The 16,948-nt window shown below is 48.5% G+C and overlaps 1 protein-coding gene across 3 annotated transcripts in view; it reads right to left on the minus strand.

The window, feature by feature from the left end:
- Positions 1-1,257: 1,257 nt before the first annotated feature.
- LOC114588414 (excitatory amino acid transporter 5-like) overlaps positions 1,258-16,948 on the minus strand; it is a 32,828-nt gene continuing 17,137 nt past the window's right edge. For all 3 annotated transcript variants that reach the window (XM_077921789.1, XM_077921788.1, XM_028713700.2), the window contains 8 exons: positions 16,197-16,239; positions 13,225-13,447; positions 11,548-11,647; positions 9,723-9,956; positions 8,343-8,537; positions 6,546-6,680; positions 3,871-3,970; positions 1,258-3,128 (listed from right to left, as the gene is read on the minus strand). In XM_077921789.1, coding sequence (XP_077777915.1) covers positions 3,006-3,128; positions 3,871-3,970; positions 6,546-6,680; positions 8,343-8,537; positions 9,723-9,956; positions 11,548-11,647; positions 13,225-13,447; positions 16,197-16,239 — 1,153 coding nt within the window. In that variant the 3' untranslated portion in view covers positions 1,258-3,005. The remainder of the gene's footprint in view (positions 3,129-3,870; positions 3,971-6,545; positions 6,681-8,342; positions 8,538-9,722; positions 9,957-11,547; positions 11,648-13,224; positions 13,448-16,196; positions 16,240-16,948) is intronic.

Here is a 16,948-nt window from a genome sequence, read left to right on the forward strand (position 1 = left end):
GCCAGTTTTCAATAAAACAAATATATTTTCTTACCTTACATTTCATTTTATCCGGGGCTTCTTCCAACTACGTAGTCAAGTTCAACGCCAGTTTTGTTTAAGGCGCTCCTGAACCATTTGGCCCCTCCTCTTAAAACAAAACAAAACCCCCCAAAACATACTGTAATGATTATAGGGGTTGCTCGTGCGTAAGTTGCCGCCACTCCTGGCTAGTGTGCCTGGTTAAGCCTTTTCTGTCTGGACAGCCTTTCACTTTGTGGCTGTTTCAGTCGCTAGCAGAATCCGTCAGTGGGCGTTTCTTAAACCTTTTCCAGCATAAAAGCTGTTTGACTCCAAGTCTCCTCCTACTCTCTCTGCGCGGAAGTCTTCTGCGCAGAGGGGGTGTGGGTAGCGGAGGACCCGTGCTCTCCCCGCTGGTCTCTGGCGAGGAGTCCTAGTGCCCCCTCGCCGATTCTCCCATCTGCCCCCCTTTATCCCTGGTGTTACGCTCATTTCTTTCCCCAGCTGATGAGCTGCCTCTCTCCCTGCTGGGCCCTTCTCCAGCATCGCTTGGGAGCCTTGCCTCCGCCTCCGATGTCAGTTCCCTGACACATACCTTCTGTGTTTGCATACTCAGGCCCCAAAGCACTGTACTGTTAAAAAGCACATGTTACCACTCTAAGCAGTCATGGCTTCCTGCAAGGAATCCTGGGAAATGTTGTTGGTTAAGGGTGCTTCAGAGACTCCCTTATTGCAGAGCTACGATTCTCAGATTTCTTGTCTAAAAAGTCGCCCGTCTGAAAGCCAGGGCCTCATCAAGAATGAAGGGCTACTTGTGAAGAGGTGCTTCCTCGCGAGGAGACACAACTCAGATAGCTCTGGTGGCCAATCAGCTGTACCTGTGGATAAAAACCTTTAGTCCTGGGGAAAGCTGCCGGAACAATTTCCATACGCCTTGCTGGGAACCCGATTTCCACGTTTGCATGACCTTGGCCTGTGACTGGGCTTCATTGACCCAAACCAACATGACCTGACCTGGCTCTCTGGACCACTCTTGACTCCTGGCATCCTTATCCTCCTCTGAAGCAGGGCGCTCTGACCCCCTCTCCACAAACATATCACAATAAAAATCATCCAGCCTTTCGGGTTCTTCGGGGAAACTCTGGCCCTTGTTGGCCAAGCACAGGAGAATCCTTAGAGCGAAGTGAGAAACCTCAGCTCAACAGGGAGAAGACGTTTTATCTCTCTAGAAGAAAAAAGATCCATAAAGACAACAGCTACATTTGAAAAAACATTTTATTTTGTTTCAAAAGCGTCTTTGTACAATTCCCCTCTCCCTTTGCATGGCCCGCATGCAGGTTTTCAATGTGCATTTTTGTCCCGAAGCAGCAAAAGCCCAGCTTTTTCACTCTTCCTTTTGTCTCCTTACAAGGGTGGAGGCCACACAACTGGCTCATTCCACAGACTCACTAAGTATTAGACGTTTTTGCCAATGAACTGCTCTGTGTCCCAAAGGGGCCCTCAGTTTTGCTCAGATCTAACTTCTTAAAAATTAAAACTTCCAAGTAAAAAGAAAACATGAACACAGGGAACAGACAAGGCCCTGAGAGCTTCCTGAGCCTCTCACATTATATAATACCAGCCGCAACCTTTTAAAGTCAATATGACTTCCAAACCTCCTTAGCTAGATAAGCACTTGGTCTCTTTTATCCTAAGGAAATTATAACCTAGTAAAAGGTAAAGGACCCCTGGACGGTTAAGTCCAGTCAAAGGCGACTGTGGGGTTGCGGCGCTCATCTCGCTTTCAGGCCGAGGGAGCCGGCGTTTGTCCGCAGACAGCTTTCTGGGTTATGCGGCCAGCAGGACTGAACCGCTTCTGGTGCAACAGGACACCGTGACAGAAACCAGAGCGCACGGAAACGCCGTTTACCTTCCCGTTGGAGTGGTACCTATTTATCTGCTTGCACTTCGATGTGCTTTTGAACTGCTAGGTTGGCAGGAACTGGGACAGAGCAATGGGAGTTCACCGTGTTGCGGGGCTTCAAACCGCCGACCTTCCAATCGGCAAGGCAAAGAGGCTCAGTGGTTTAGACCACAGCGCCACCCGCGTAACCTAGTTAGAGATGCTAGCAAGATGTGGCTTGGGGAAATTCCATCCTGCTGTCTGTCTGTTTGTGTCTGGGCAGAGCTGAAAGCAGTTGTCAACAGACTTCCTTACACCCTTTATCCTTTAAAGGGTGCGTCGTTAAACTATGAAACCTGCTGTCATAGGAGGCAGCGATGGTCAAAAACCTCTATGGCTTTAAAAGAGGATTTCGAGACATTCATGGAGGAGAGGGCTATCTAAGGCTACTGCTGCCACACTTGGAAGCGGCTATGCTTTTGAATGAGTGTTGTTGGAAAACACAGGAGGGGAAGGTTGCTCCCACGCTCGAATCCCGCTTGCGGATTTCCCCGCGGGCGTCTGGTTGGCCGCTGTGAAAAAAGGATGCTGCAATAGATGGACCACCTGGCTCCTTTTACGTCGTCTTCATGGGAGGCCCATGTCCCAGGCCAAATGCTTTGAGGCGGGTGGGGGGCAAGCGGGGAAGGTCTTACTGCACTTCTTTCCTGCTGACGGACTTCTAAGTTGGGCGTCTGCAGGGGAAGGTCCGTAGCTTAGCGGCAGAGCATCTTGCTTCGCATGCACAAAGGTCTCAGGTTCACCCCCTGGCTTCTCCTAATAGGCTGGGAAACAGGAAATCCTGTTTGCTGGCTTTCCACAGGCTGCTGTGAGACTAGACGGGCCGCTAGCCTGGCCCAGCAGGCTCTTCTCATGTTCTTATCCGTGCAAGAGGAGGTCTTCACGCCGTGGCACTTTTGTGTCGTTCTGAGCTGCTTCTTCTTCACAGTGGATCTCTCTCTGCTGTGTTTGTGCGCGGTGAGGCCCTTGTCCGGTGGGACATTCAGAGGGTCAAGCAGCTGCAACAGGCACCTTCTTCACACTGACTTGCCTTCCCTCCCCAAGAGCAGGTGGGCTGCAGGCGTCACACCTGACAGATGTTGTAGTTTTTTTGCTCAGCTAAAACCTCTCCGATCACTTCCATCACGTGGTCGTTGGAGGCACACGTCCCCCTCAAGGCTGGTTTTTCTTCGTTGCTCTCGGGATCCTGCAGGGAAGCGGGAAGCAAAATGCCGGTGCTGAGACAAACCAGCTCCGAATTCAATTCAGTCCACATTTTTAAAGCGTACAAGCCAAATCTTTATCTTTCGAAACAATGTGCAAACCGAAATGCAGACGTCCTTTAAAATTCTGCACTCCTTCAGCCAAGTAATCGGTACAGAAATGTACAAACAAAGGCAACGCGTGCATATAAATGCACAACTTTGTGAAAATATCATACAAAACTGGGGGAAATCATTCTGCAAAAACATTTATTAGTCAAAACCCTGTTTTTTAAAAGTATGTTTTGCGCTAAGAAGCTGACGAATGGCCATGAGGACTTTTTAAGCAAATCGCAAATTATTGTGGAAATGTGGAGAACTGAATTTAAGATTGGAAAAATGAGAATTTTTGAAAAACAAACCTGATCGATTTGTCCTTCCTTACCCCTCCCTCTCACCTGACTCCTTAACTGACTTTCTGATATGTTTGGATGTACAGTGGTACCTCTAGTTACGAACTTAATTCGTTCTGGAGGTCCGTTCTTAACCTGAAACCATTCTTAACCTGAGGTACCACTTTAGCTAATGGGGCCTCATGCTGCAGCCAGCGCGCGATTTCTGTTCTCATCCTGGGGCAAAGTTCTTAACCCGAGGTACTATACTTCCGGGTTAGCGGAGTTTGTAACCTGAAATGTTTGTAACCCGATGTACCACTGTAACTGCTTCTCAAGTGACACCCACACATACTTTGCCTGGTTTCGGAGCAAAATCTTTCCGACAGACGTGGGCTATGATTCCTGCTGCCAGCGCATCTCCCAAGACGTTGGTCATTGTGCGTAACCGGTCCCTAGATGATGTGGGGGACAAACAGAACGGGGTTGGAAACCAATTCAAAGAAGAGGTTCAGTGCTCTGGGGATGATGGGAGTTGTAGTCAAACATCTGGGGACCCAAGCTTGAGAAAGGCTGCAGCAGGACATTAAACGAAGCCAGCTCACTCACCCTGCCAACTCTGGGTTTTTTTGTCAACTTGTGGGCATGTGGTTTTGCCAATTTCCCCTATTAGCAATACAGTGGGTTGCGAACGTGATTTGTGCGGGATGCACATTCGCAACCCGTGTCTGCGGTGATTTGCCGCTTCTGCGCATGCGTGACTGCCGAAACCCGGAAGTAACCCCTTCCGGTACTTCCGGGTTTCAGCGGCCTGCAACCCGAAAAAACACAATCTGAAGTGTCTGTAACCCGAGGTATGACAGTACAATCTTAGATATAGCCTTAAGACTACAGTGGTACCTCGGGTTAAGAACTTAATTCGTTCCGGAGGTCCGTTCTTAACCTGAAACTGTTCTTAACCTGAGGCACCACTTTAGCTAATGGGGCCTCCCGCTGCCACCACACGATTTCTGTTCCCATCCTGAAGCAAAGTTCTGAACCCGAGGTACTATTTCTGGGTTAGCGGAGTCTGTAACCTGAAGCGTCTGTAACCTGAAGCGTCTGTAAGCCAAGGTACCACTGTATAAGGACAGAATAAGAGCCTGTTGGATGAGGCCAGTGGCGCACCTAGTCCAGCATCCTGTTCTCACATCGGCCAACTAGATGCCAAGCGGAACATGAGCACAAGAGCACTTTCCCCTCCTGTGGTTTCCAGCAACTGGCATTTGGAAGCATTGCTGCCTCCCAACTGTGGAGGCAGAGAGTAGCCTTTGTGGCTAGTAATAATAATAATAATACATTTTTATTTATATCCTGCCCTCCCCAGCCGAAGCCGGGCTCAGGGCGGCTAACAACAATAAAATAATGTTGTTGTTTAGTCGTTTAGTCGTGTCCGACTCTTCGTGACCCCATGGACCAGAGCACGCCAGGCACCTCTGTCCTCCACTACCTCCCGCAGTTTGGTCAAACTCATGCTGGTAACCTCGAAAACACTATCCAACCATCTCGTCCTCTGTCGCCCCCTTCTCCTTGTGCCCTCCATCTTTCCCAGCATCAGTGTCTTCTCCAGGGAGTCTTCTCTTCTCATGAGGTGGCCAAAGTACTGGAGCCTCAGCTTCAGGATCTGTCCTTCCAGTGAGCACTCAGGGCTGATTTCCTTAAGAATGGATGCGTTTGATCTTCTTGCAGTCCATGGGACTCTCAAGAGTCTTCTCCAGCACCAGAATTCAAAAGCATCCATTCTTTGGCGATCAGCCTTCTTTATGGTCCAATAAAATAATACAGCATTCTAAAATCATTTCATTATAAAATTAATTCAAATCAAATTGATGGCAACCATTGGGCTAGAGTTCTGTGAAGATTGCCAAAGGGGGGAGTCAGGCTGTGCCCTGGACAAAGGCCTGGTGGAACAGCTCCGTCTTGCAGGCCCTGCGGAAAGATGTCAAGTCCCGCAGGGCCCTAGTCTCTTGTGCCAGAACGTTCCACCAGATCGGAGCCGCAGCCGAAAAAGCCCTGGCTCTAGTTGAGGCCAGCCTAACCTCTCTGTGGCCTGGGACCTTCAGGATGTTTTTATTTGAAGATCGCAAGTTCCTCCGTGGGACATACCAGGAGAGGTGGTCCCATAGGTACAAGTGTCCTAGGCCGTATAGGGCTTTAAAGGTTAAACCCAGCACCTTAAACCTGACCCTGTACTCCACTGGGAGCCAGTGCAGCTGGTATAGCACCGGGTGAATGTGATCTCGCAGCGAGGACCCCGTAAGGAGTCTCGCCGCGGCATTCTGCACCCACTGGAGTTTCTGGGTCAGTCTCAATGGCAGCCCCACGTAGAGCGAGTTACAATAATCCAGTCTGGAGGTGACCGTCGCATGGATCACAGTAGCTAGGTCAGGGCGAGAGAGGTAAGGAGCCAACTGCTTAGCTTGGCAGAGATGGAAAAATGCTGCCTTTGTTATAGCTGCAATCTGCGCCTCCATGGAAAGGGAGGAGACCTGGACCATAAAGAAGGCTGATCGCCGAAGAATTGATGCTTTTGAATTCTGGTGCTGGAGAAGACTCTTGAGAGTCCCATGGACTGCAAGAAGATCCAACCTATCCATTCTGAAGGAAATCAGCCCTGAGTGCTCACTGGAAGGACAGATCGTGAAGCTGAGGCTCCAGTACTTTGGCCACCTCATGAGAAGAGAAGACTCCCTGGAGAAGACACTGATGCTGGGAAAGATGGAGGGCACAAGGAGAAGGGGGCGACAGAGGACGAGATGGTTGGATAGTGTTTTCGAGGTTACCAGCATGAGTTTGACCAAACTGCGGGAGGTAGTGGAGGACAGAGGTGCCTGGCGTGCTCTGGTCCATGGGGTCACGAAGAGTCGGACACGACTAAACGACTAAACAACAACAACTTAACGGACACCATCGATGGCCCTCTCCCCCATGGATTTGTCTAATCAGTCTGCATTCAAACATGACACACCAACGGAGTAAAGAGCAACTCACAAGGCCCAGTCGACAGCGATGATCAGGGTGATGTCTTCCGTGGGGAGGCCGACAGAGGTCAACACGATGACCATGGTAACGAGGCCCGACTGGGGGATCCCGGCTGCCCCGATGCTTGCCGCTGTGGCCGTGATGCTGCGAGAAGAGGAGAAGCAGAGTGCTGTTGCTTTGGGGACAGGACGGCTTTCCCAACCATTGCAGATGCCATATAGATTGGTGATGGCCAAACTTGGCCCTCCAGCTGTTTTGGGACTACAACTCCCATCATCCCTAGCTAACAGGACCAGTGGTCAGGGATGATGGGGATTGTAGTCCCAAAAATAGCTGGAGGGCCGAGTTTGGCCATCACTGATATAGACGAATGGTCAGAACCTTTCAGTAGCCCCCGGTGATTTCCACTTAGTGCTTTCTGCATCATCTCAGCAATCCTTACAGCTAAACCGGCCAAGCAGTATTGCCCCCATTTTACAGATGGCATTGGGGGGAAGTTAAGTCTGAAAGGCAGCAGCTGGCCTAAGCAGGGCTGGCCCACCCAAGAGGTAAGCTGAGACTGCCTCAGGCGGCAGAATCCTCAGGGGCAGCAGATCTCAATGTAGATTGTTATTCAGGGCCGGCCCACCTAAGAGACAAGGCAAGTTGACTGCCTCAGGCGGCAGGATCTGCCGGGGAAGGAGTTCCCGGTGTCACTCTTTCTTTCCCTTACTTGTTCCTGGTGTAGATCTTCCCTCACCCCTTCTTCCCTGGCAGGGTGGCAGGGAAGGGGATGCCATTTTGGGGTCTGACTTAGGTGCCAAAATTTTCTTGGGCTGGCCCTGGGCCTAAGCCACTAGAAAGGTCCATAAAAACTGGTCTGCTGCATCAGGGCAAAGGCCCATCCAGCCCAGTATTCAGTTCTCACGGTAGCCACCCGGCTTGTAAGGCCCCAAAACAATGTCTCCCATCTGCAAACCCCAGGAACGGGCATTCAGAGGCATGCAGTCTCTAATACTGGCGGGCAATACAGCCATCAACAAACACTAGCTGCCTGGACCCTGGTTTTAACTGGCTACAGGTTCATCAGTTTCAACATTTATCGACACATCAAATTTTGCCAAGCAAACTAAAGGTGAATTAAGTTCATCTTCTGGCAGAACCTCACATGATTTCTAGTTGAAGTTGAAGTTCAGAACAAGATTGTAAATGTTGTGGGGAATCAGCAATTCATATTCTATTGTGTGTGCATGTTGATGTTTTCATAGTCCTCTTACATATGTTTTTTTCTGCTTTAGATTCTTTGGGCCTTTAAGCTTAAAGATTGCGAAAATAAACGAAGCCATTCACATTTCATGTTTTCTCAGTCTACCTAACTATTTTATACTGCACACTGGAACATTATTATTTTATACTACACATTGGAACATTTTTTTTGGGGGGGAGGGGGCAAGGGTGGATTTTTTTCTAACATGAGAAAGTTCATTTGGATTAACTTGAACTAAACTATCTTGCTTTGTAAAAGGACGAACTGTTAACAGGAACAACGTAGTTCATTTTTGGAAAGGATGAACTTGAGTTAGGTCTTTTTTTTTAAAAGGACTTTCTAAGCACTGGGTCATCACCATATAAAATAATGAAGACTGGCAAAACATAACAAATATGGCAAGAAAGCCACACTCTTGCCTTTTCTTGACACTTGTCATGAAAAGTGCATGGTCTCAGTCACAACGTCTGATCTTTCTTTCTTTCTTTCTTTCTTTCTTTCTTCATCTGCTTCAGTTACAAAGGCCAGAGGGGGGATATGAAAGAAGGAAGTGGATTTACCTGATGGTTATGATCTGCCCAAAGTCCAGGTCGTATTCGTTGACCTGCGCGATAAATATGGCTGCCACTGCCTCATAAAGCGCAGTCCCGTCCATGTTGATGGTTGCCCCGACCGGGAGGACAAACCTGGCTATCCGCCTGTCAATCCCGTTGTTTTCTAAAAGACACTTCAGGGTGATGGGCAGCGTGGCTGAGCTGTGAGGGAAAAGCCATGCTAGTTAGCAAGACACAGGTGTTTCCGTAGGGAGGCCCTGTCACCACCCTGTTCCCTAAGGTGCAAATAACTAGACAACACTAGGCATGTTGGTTTGGGATCAAATAAGGCCACAAAGTTATTGGTTACAGCTGTGAAGGTTTGGCCATAGGCGTTGTGGCAAGCAACTGCGTATGTCACTCCCGATCGTCTGCTGGGAGTGTTACTAAGGGTGAAGCCAGTGGGGGGACGGACGCCCTATGACCTACATCAAATCGGGGCGTCCCCTAGGTGGTCCCCGTTGGAGGAGTGGTATAGCCCTAGCCCCCGCCTGTGCATCGGACAGGAGCCACTCCTTCTGGATCCTTTTAACAGGATACCTTTACCCATGGAGGGGCAGGAAGAGGCTACAAACTCCTCGCTCCAACCAAGACTAGGCTTACCCAACGCCTATCCGCCTTTCAGTGAGAGAGAAGCCCAAAGGCCCCGCAAGCTGGGAATTTCTCCTTGCACTGGGCGTGGGGCCAAGCGCTACTACTGGTCAGTTGGCTCTGCGCCCACCCTCTGATCCCTACTGCCGTTGGCAAATCTGTTGGCAGGAGGACGATCTGGCTTGCAATAGGCTGGTTAACAGAGGAGACCCGGGGCCCATCCGCAAAGCCGCCCACCCAAGAAGGGGCAAACAGATTTTTAAAACCAGCTGTGTGTACACCATACACACATGGTGTGTGTGTGTTCCCCCCCCCCAGGAATCCTGGGAATTGTAGTTTTTAAAGGGTGCTGGGAATGATAGCTCTGCAAGGGGTAAACTGCAGTTCCAAGGATTATTTCGGGGTCAGGAAGAAGAACCCAGCTCCCTCCCCCTCTGGTCTCCCAGAACATGCAGAGAAATGAAAAGAGCAGAACAGAGGTTACTTGTGTGCAGACACTGTTGAGACTGCATGAGGAAAACCCTCGAGAGGAGAAGCCTTAGAGAGAGGGGTGGGAAGGCGGGGACTTTCAGTCCTCACAACTGCTTCATTGGGGCAAGACCTCCTGGGAAGACTTGCTGAGACCACTAGGCCTGAGCTCCGTGGTGGGCTGCCTTGAATAAAGATTTAACTTCACTGGCCTCAGGTGTTGCTGATCTCCGCCTGAGTCCAGCCCTGACACCACATTAGGCCTTAAGAGTCTCCTGCGCCTCTTACCTGGACGACGTTGCCAGGGCGATGAGCAGGGCTTGGAGGATCCCCCGGATGAAGGAGAAAGGGTTCTTCTTGGTGATGAGCACAAACAGCAGAGGCAGGAAGCAGAGGCCATGGATGGCCAAGCCAGTCACGACAGTCATGGCATAGAGGCCCAGCTTCTTCCCAATCGTGGAGGGGTCTTCCATCTCCAAGATCTTCCCGGCTATCAAGAAGACGATGCCGAACGGGAAATACCTGCAGCAGCACAAAACGGGCAAGCTCAGGATCGGCGGCATAGCTGTCAAGTGTCCCTTATTTGAAGGGACAGTCCCTTATTCCAGCGCCATGTCCCGCTGCTGTCCCTTATTGATGGATGTCCCTTAAATGATGTCCCTTAAATTTCAAAGGAAGCAGCTCCTCTCCCTCCCTCCCTGCCGGCCAGGGAGGAGGGAGGCTCCAACTGTGTTGCTTGGCTGTGTTGCTCACCCAATAAGAAGTCTAAAAATGACTGGGGGGTGGAGCTTGCATGCCTTGTGTGTGGCTAGTTAATGCAAGCTGAGAGGGTTTTTGAATGCATTTTGTTGCATGTGCTGCTGCAAACTTTGCAGTGCAAAGCCAGGCCAGGGAGCCATCTTAACTTGAGGCTGCATAGGCCTTGTGATTCAGATTCTATTCAGTTGAACCTCTGGTTACAAAGTTGGTTGGACAGTGTTCTCGAAGCTACCCAGCATGAGTTTGACCAGACTGCAGGAGGACAGGAAGACTGGAGTGCCTGGAACAGGTGAGGCTGCTGGTCCCTTATTTTGGCTGCTGGTACCTTATTTCCAAGGCTGCTGGTCCCTTATTTTCAAATCTGTAAGTTGACAGCTATGATCGGTGGAGCCTGCGGCGAGGGCGTCAAAACACACACACACAGAGGAATGTGAACTGCTTCGTTTATTTCCCTCAACAATTTAAATCTAAAGGCCCAGAGAGCCTACAGCGTAAACAAAGCAAAATGTAAGGGAATGAGCTTGAATGTGAGCTAGAAATCATTCTACTCTGAAACAAATTTAGTTCACGTTCTATTCGCTCAGCAACTGGAACGACTTTGGAAGTTTTGAAACTTACTCAGTGAACTTCATCATCAACATCATCATTTTTTTTTTGTACCCTGCCCATCTGACTGGTTTGCCCCAGCCACTCTGGGTGGCTTCCAACAAATATACAAAGACACAACAAACCATAACGCATTAAAAACTTCCTGATACTGGTCTGCCTTCAGATGCCTACGGAAGATTGTATAGTTATTTATCTCTGACATCTGATGGGAGGGCATTCCATAGGGTGAGCACCACTACCAAGAAGGCCCTTTGCCTGGTTCCCTGTGACTTCATTTCTTGCAGTAAGGGAAACGCCAGAAGGCCCTCAGAAGTGGACCTCAGTGTCCAGGATGAGCGATGAGGATGGAGACGCTCCTTCAGGTATACAGGACCGAGGCTGTTTAGGGCTTTAAAGGTCAGCACCAGCACTTTGAATTGTGCTCGGAAACGTACTGGGAGCCAATGCAGGTCTTTTAGGACCATTAAACCAAACTAGCTCGTTCCAGTGGAGGAAGAATGCAGCCACTAGGGCTTATTTATTTTAAATATTCCAATCTCGCTTTTCAAACAATTATTGGCTCCCAAAGTGTCTCACATCAGTAAAAGAATGAGAGGCAGGCCTTGTCACCAGGTTTACAAACTAAAAAGACAAAACACACATGTACCTGTCAAATTTGATCCTGGAAAGGACCTGGCCCACGAAGCCAAAAAGCTTCCCCATCTCTGCCTGAATTGCTGGCCCACCAGGTCGGCATTTGACTTACCAGACTGCCATGGCCACAATCTTCATTACTGCCTCGTTCAGGCACTGGCAGACGTTCACCAGAGGAGCCCCTCGCTCGCCCATCTTCCCCAGAAGGAGGCCTGCCGACAAACAGTTGCTGGTGTATAAACGAAGGCCCCACTTGCATAATAATAACAATGTGCAATGCAGTGTCCAGCTTTACTCGCGGTTGCAGCGGGTTGTAAACAATGCCAGCCCTACTCAGGAGAGACGCACTGAAATGAATGAACTCAACTTAGCCATGCCCAGTTAACTTCAGTGGGACTACTCTGAGTAAGCCGGGCATCGGACAGAGTCCTTTACCAACTGGTGTGAGCCAGTGTGGTGTAGTGGTCAGCATGTCGGACTAAGACCTGGGAGACCAGGGTACAAATCCCCACCCCACTGACTCTCAGGCCGGCCAGTATCCCAGCCTAACCTGCCCCACAGGGCTGTTGTTAGAAGGAAAGAGTGCACTACCTTGAGCTCTTTGAAGGGAAGGTGGGATGCAAATGTGATCAATAAAAGTAAATAATAAGAAGCATAATCTCATCTTCAAGGGGTGTAGGGCAAGATGTTCCTTTCCAGCCAGGACAATTCAGCCAATTATTATGTGACTTTTCTCTTTGCAGATGAAGCTGGTGGCAGCAGAGTCTGAAAAATTCTTAGCAACCGCCACAATCATGCCTCGTGTTTTAAATTGTATGGGTTTTTTAAAAATTCTAATTGAGCTTGAAATTTTATCTGCTTAGTAGTGTGTATAGTGGTACCTTGGTTCTCAAACTTAATCCGTTCCGGAAGTCTGTTCCAAAACCAAAGTGTTCCAAAACCAAGGAACACTTTCCCATAGAAAGTAATGCAAAATGGATTAATCCGTTCCAGACTTTTGAAAAAACACACCCTAAAACAGCAATTTAACATGAATTTTACTATCTAACGAGACCATTGATCCATAAAATGAAAGCAATAAATAATGTAGTGCAATCACACAATCAATCAGTAGCTGAACTGGATTCCACACAGTCACAAAAAGAAAAGAGCCGCAAAAAACAAAAATGCAAAATAAATAGCAAAAACAGACAGATCTCAGTGTGGCACTAAAACAGAAGTGTGGCACTCAAATCAGAAGCGCAACACTCAAAACGGTACATGTTTGGCTTCTGAAAAACGTTCGCAAACCGGAACACTCACTTCCGGGTTTGCAGTGTTTGGGTTCTGAGTCGTTTGAGAACCAAGGCGTTTGAGAACCAAGGGACCACCGTACGAATGCTTATATTTTGTGCACCAATCGTAACGGAAGTGTACGGAAATCGTAACGCAGTGTACGGAAACGCCATTTAACTTCCCGCCAGAGAGGTACCTATTTATCTACTTGCACTTTGACGTGCTTTCGAACTGCTAGGTTGGCAGGAGCAGGGACCGAGCAACGGGAGCTCACCCCGTCGTGGGGATTCGAACCACTGACCTTCTGATCGGCAAGTCCTAGGCTCTGTGGTTTAACCCGTGTCCCTTGTACTTTAGCTTACTTTAACTTAGTGCTATACTGCACGCAACCCCAAAACCTGAGCCACCCAAAGAATTCCTTTTTGTGCAGAGAGAAAATGATGTCTCCAAATCCATCTGTTTGCACACATTGGGGGGAACCCCCCCCCCCCAAGTTGGGATTTGATATGCATACCGATTGTGGCTGAGAAGATAACTATTCCTAGCACGTTCATCTCGTTATTGCTGCCAGGGAGGGTCCGGTAGGTCATTTCTGGCGCTGGCGTGATCTCAAGCAGCACCGGCCTCTGGATCTCTGAGTTCTCAGCATCCGGCACAAAGTAGATGAAACTTAGTGACTTTGTGGATTTCTTCGGGATCCCAGATGACTTCACCACGGGCAGAAGAACTGTTCGGTACTAGAAGCAAAATGTCAGATGGCAGTGAAAGATGGGTGGATCCTGGAGAAATGGTTTTTTACACAATTTGGGTTGGGCTGCTTTGTTTTAAATCTTAGAAAAAGAGGGCTCATATCTTTTTCTGCTGGGGGTTCCTGAATATACAACTAGAAAAAGAATATGAACGATTACTGCAATATATGATCACAGCCCCAAGACTGTTATATGCAGAAAGATGAAAGGACCTATTATTACCTACTATGGAAGAACAGTTATTAAAACGATAGATTTAGCCGAGATGGCAAAGTTGACGTGTTTAATTTGAGAAAAATCACTGTTGACATTTATTAACAACCGAAAACTCCCCACACAACAAGGAAAATGAACTTGTGGTGTCAGGGTTTGAAGACTGAAAAAAGAAAGGTTGGTTTATGGAAAGTGGAGAACTGAATGTTATTATGAAGTAAGAATTTTCCGTAAGTTTTTAAAGCTGGTAGACAGAGAATCAGAAGTTTTTGTCTTTTTCTTTCCTCTTTATCTATTTTCTTTTAATCTTTATGTTAAAAAGTGCTTGATGTCAGATGTTTTATTTCTGCACACTGTCATTTCTTTGTTTTTTCAAGCTTAAAAAGAAATAGAAAAGGAGGGTTCCTTTAAGCCATATACCGTATTGGCCCTAATATAAGCCACACTTCCCCCCCAAATTCCAACAGTGAAAAGTTAAAGCGTGGCTTATATTCACGACCTTACGCCACCAGCATAGCTATGCAGCTCCCCCCCCAGGAAGTATTGTCTTTTTTCTCCCCCCCCCCTCAATTTTAAAGGTGCAGTTTATTTGTGGCTGCGGCTTATATTCAGGCCAATAAGGCAGGTTACATCCACACCATATATTTAAAGTTGGCTTCCCCCCAAAGTATCCTGGGAATGGTCATTTGCCCCTCATCAAACTACCATTCCCAGCACCCTTAACAACCTACAGTTCCCAGGGTGGCTTTGGGTAAGCCATGTGCTTTAAATGTAGGGGGTGGTATTCAACTAAGTTTCATTCAGAGGAGATTGTTGAAATCACACCAGTGTGGATGTGACTGAGGCTTCATAAAACTGCAGTGGCATCTAGTCCAGGGCTGTCCAACAGGTCGATCGCCATCTACCGGTCGATCGGGGGGACTAGATCGCAGTCTCTTGGAAGTTGGACGTCCCTGATGTAGTCCAACCCCCTGCAATGCGGGAATCACAGCTAAAGAATCCCTGACAGGAAGCCATCCAAGCTCTGATGGTCTCAGTCCACCTCCACCTTTCACTGGAGCTATCCATGGTGCTGAGACCATGGAGTCTTTTCAGCTCATAGTACGTGGTATGGATGAGTGAGAACACAACCTTCCTGGCTCGCTGAGGGAAATAAAGAGCTGAAGAGGGCCCCCCCCCCTTGTGGGTGCATTCTGCAACAGGCAAATTGTGCATTAGCGGTCAGTTATGGATTGTGGACTGACCACACATCCTTTTGCTTTATTAGTTGTTCTGTGATGCATCGTTATTGAGATCTGGAGGGAAGCTCTCGTGGGACAGCTCAACGAAAGCAGAACAACCTCCCTCTCCACTGAAAGATTTGCTCCCTCGCCATCGAAGCATTCGCGGTATTGAAAGCTATAGGGCTTTAAAAGGAAACTACAGGACTTGCATCAGTTACAGAGGAAGCAGTCAGACTGCCCTGGGACTTTTGCAGGGGAAATCGCAGTGTAAGTGGGACTGCCAATACCACCGTGAGCAGAAATCATCATGAAAGCACAATAAAACAGGTATCTGGAGGGGCCCTGTGTGTGTTTTTGCTGGGGGGTAGGAGAGAAATCCGATTAATCAGCCAAATTCACACTTTCTGAAACGATATGCAAACCGAAACAGCAGCCATCCTACAAATTCCCACTTCTCTGAATTTTGCAATGCAGTTCTCCAGTCAGTTACAAACATGAATATACTAAAGTGCATATATTAGTGGAAATAACATGCAAGAATGCCAGGGGGGATGGCTTGTCAAAAATATGCGTGTTAGGGGAACACCTTTGCATCTCACAAACACTGGGCCAGCCCACCTATGAGGCAAGGTGAGGCAAGTGCCTCAGGTGGCATGTTCCAGTGCCGAGGGCCTTCTGGCGGTTCCCTCGCTGTGAGAAGCCAAGTTACAAGGAACCAGGCAGAGGGCCTTCTCGGTAGTGGCGCCCGCCCTGTGGAACGCCCTGCCACCAGATGTCAAGGAAATAAACAACTATCTGACTTTTAGAAGACATCTGAAGGCAGCCCTGTTTAGGGAAGCTTTGAATATTTGATGAATCACTGTATTTTAATACTTTGTTGGAAGCCGTCCAGAGTGGCTGGGGAAACCCAGCCAGATGGGCAGGGTATGTATGTATGTATGTATGTATAAATAAATATTATCCACAGGGGCAGCAGATTCTAATATAGATATTTTTCCCCCCTTGCCCCTGATGTAGATATTCCCTCACCCCTTCTCCTTCCCTGGCACTGGGAGGAACTATTTTGGAAACCGCCTCGGGTGCCAAAATGTCTTGGGCCAGCAGGCCATATATTTCTGGAAGCTCTCGAAAGTGGGCAGGCTGGGGTCAGCGTATCCTGAGGTCTCAAGAGCTTCTGAATGTGCCTATCCCCCATGGCCTACGTGAGTAGGAGCTGAGAGCAGAGAGAGGCTGCCCCTGGGCTGGCTGGACGGCTTGATCTGCACGAAAGGGCTGGGAAGAGAACTATATCAAGGGCTCACCTGCTGGAACGAAGCCTCGATGAGGTTGGAAGGAAACATATTTCTGCAGGAGACAGAACAAAACAGTATTGAGAAGGCCACTTTAGACCTCAGCCACATGAATGGAGGTTTGCTCATTTATTTTTGGTCACACCCACACCATACATTTAAAGCACATTTGTAGCACATTAACAGTCATGGCTCCCTTCCCACCCTCAAAGACTCATGGGAACTGTAGTTTATCCACAGCCCAGGTTGGGTGGGACGCTTCCCAGACTAAAGATGGTACCTGTCCTTGGCATATTGAGAGGGTGGGGGTGGAATTGCCAGTGCACCACATCAGAAAGTTTGAGCAGCAATGTTCTATCAGATGCTATGGCATCTGTGCCAGAGGCTCACAATTTCTCCACCTTCTGCTCTCGAGTCGTGGGTGGCCGAGGGAGGCAGCCCCCCCAACGATCTTTAAGAAAGGGAGTCGGATTCATATAGGAGACATGGGATGTGAGGGTCCAAATTACAAATGCAAATTGGAAAAAAAAATCCCTGCAAGTCATAGTATGGATTATTCACTAAAGTAAATAATCTCCGGAGAGTTTCTGCAGTTGCATATTAAAACCACATTGCTAACCCTTACTGGCCTATAGAAAGAACAGATATGGGCAGTTGCTCCTGAATGGGGTAACTGTGCCCCTGAAGGACTAGGTGCGGAGCCTGGGAGTCATTTTGGACTCACAGCTTTCCATGGAGGCGCAGGTTAATTCTGTGTCCAGGGC

Source organism: Podarcis muralis, chromosome 18 (genome assembly GCF_964188315.1).
Source record: "Podarcis muralis chromosome 18, rPodMur119.hap1.1, whole genome shotgun sequence".
In the NCBI taxonomy this organism is placed as follows: Eukaryota; Metazoa; Chordata; class Lepidosauria; order Squamata; family Lacertidae; genus Podarcis; species Podarcis muralis.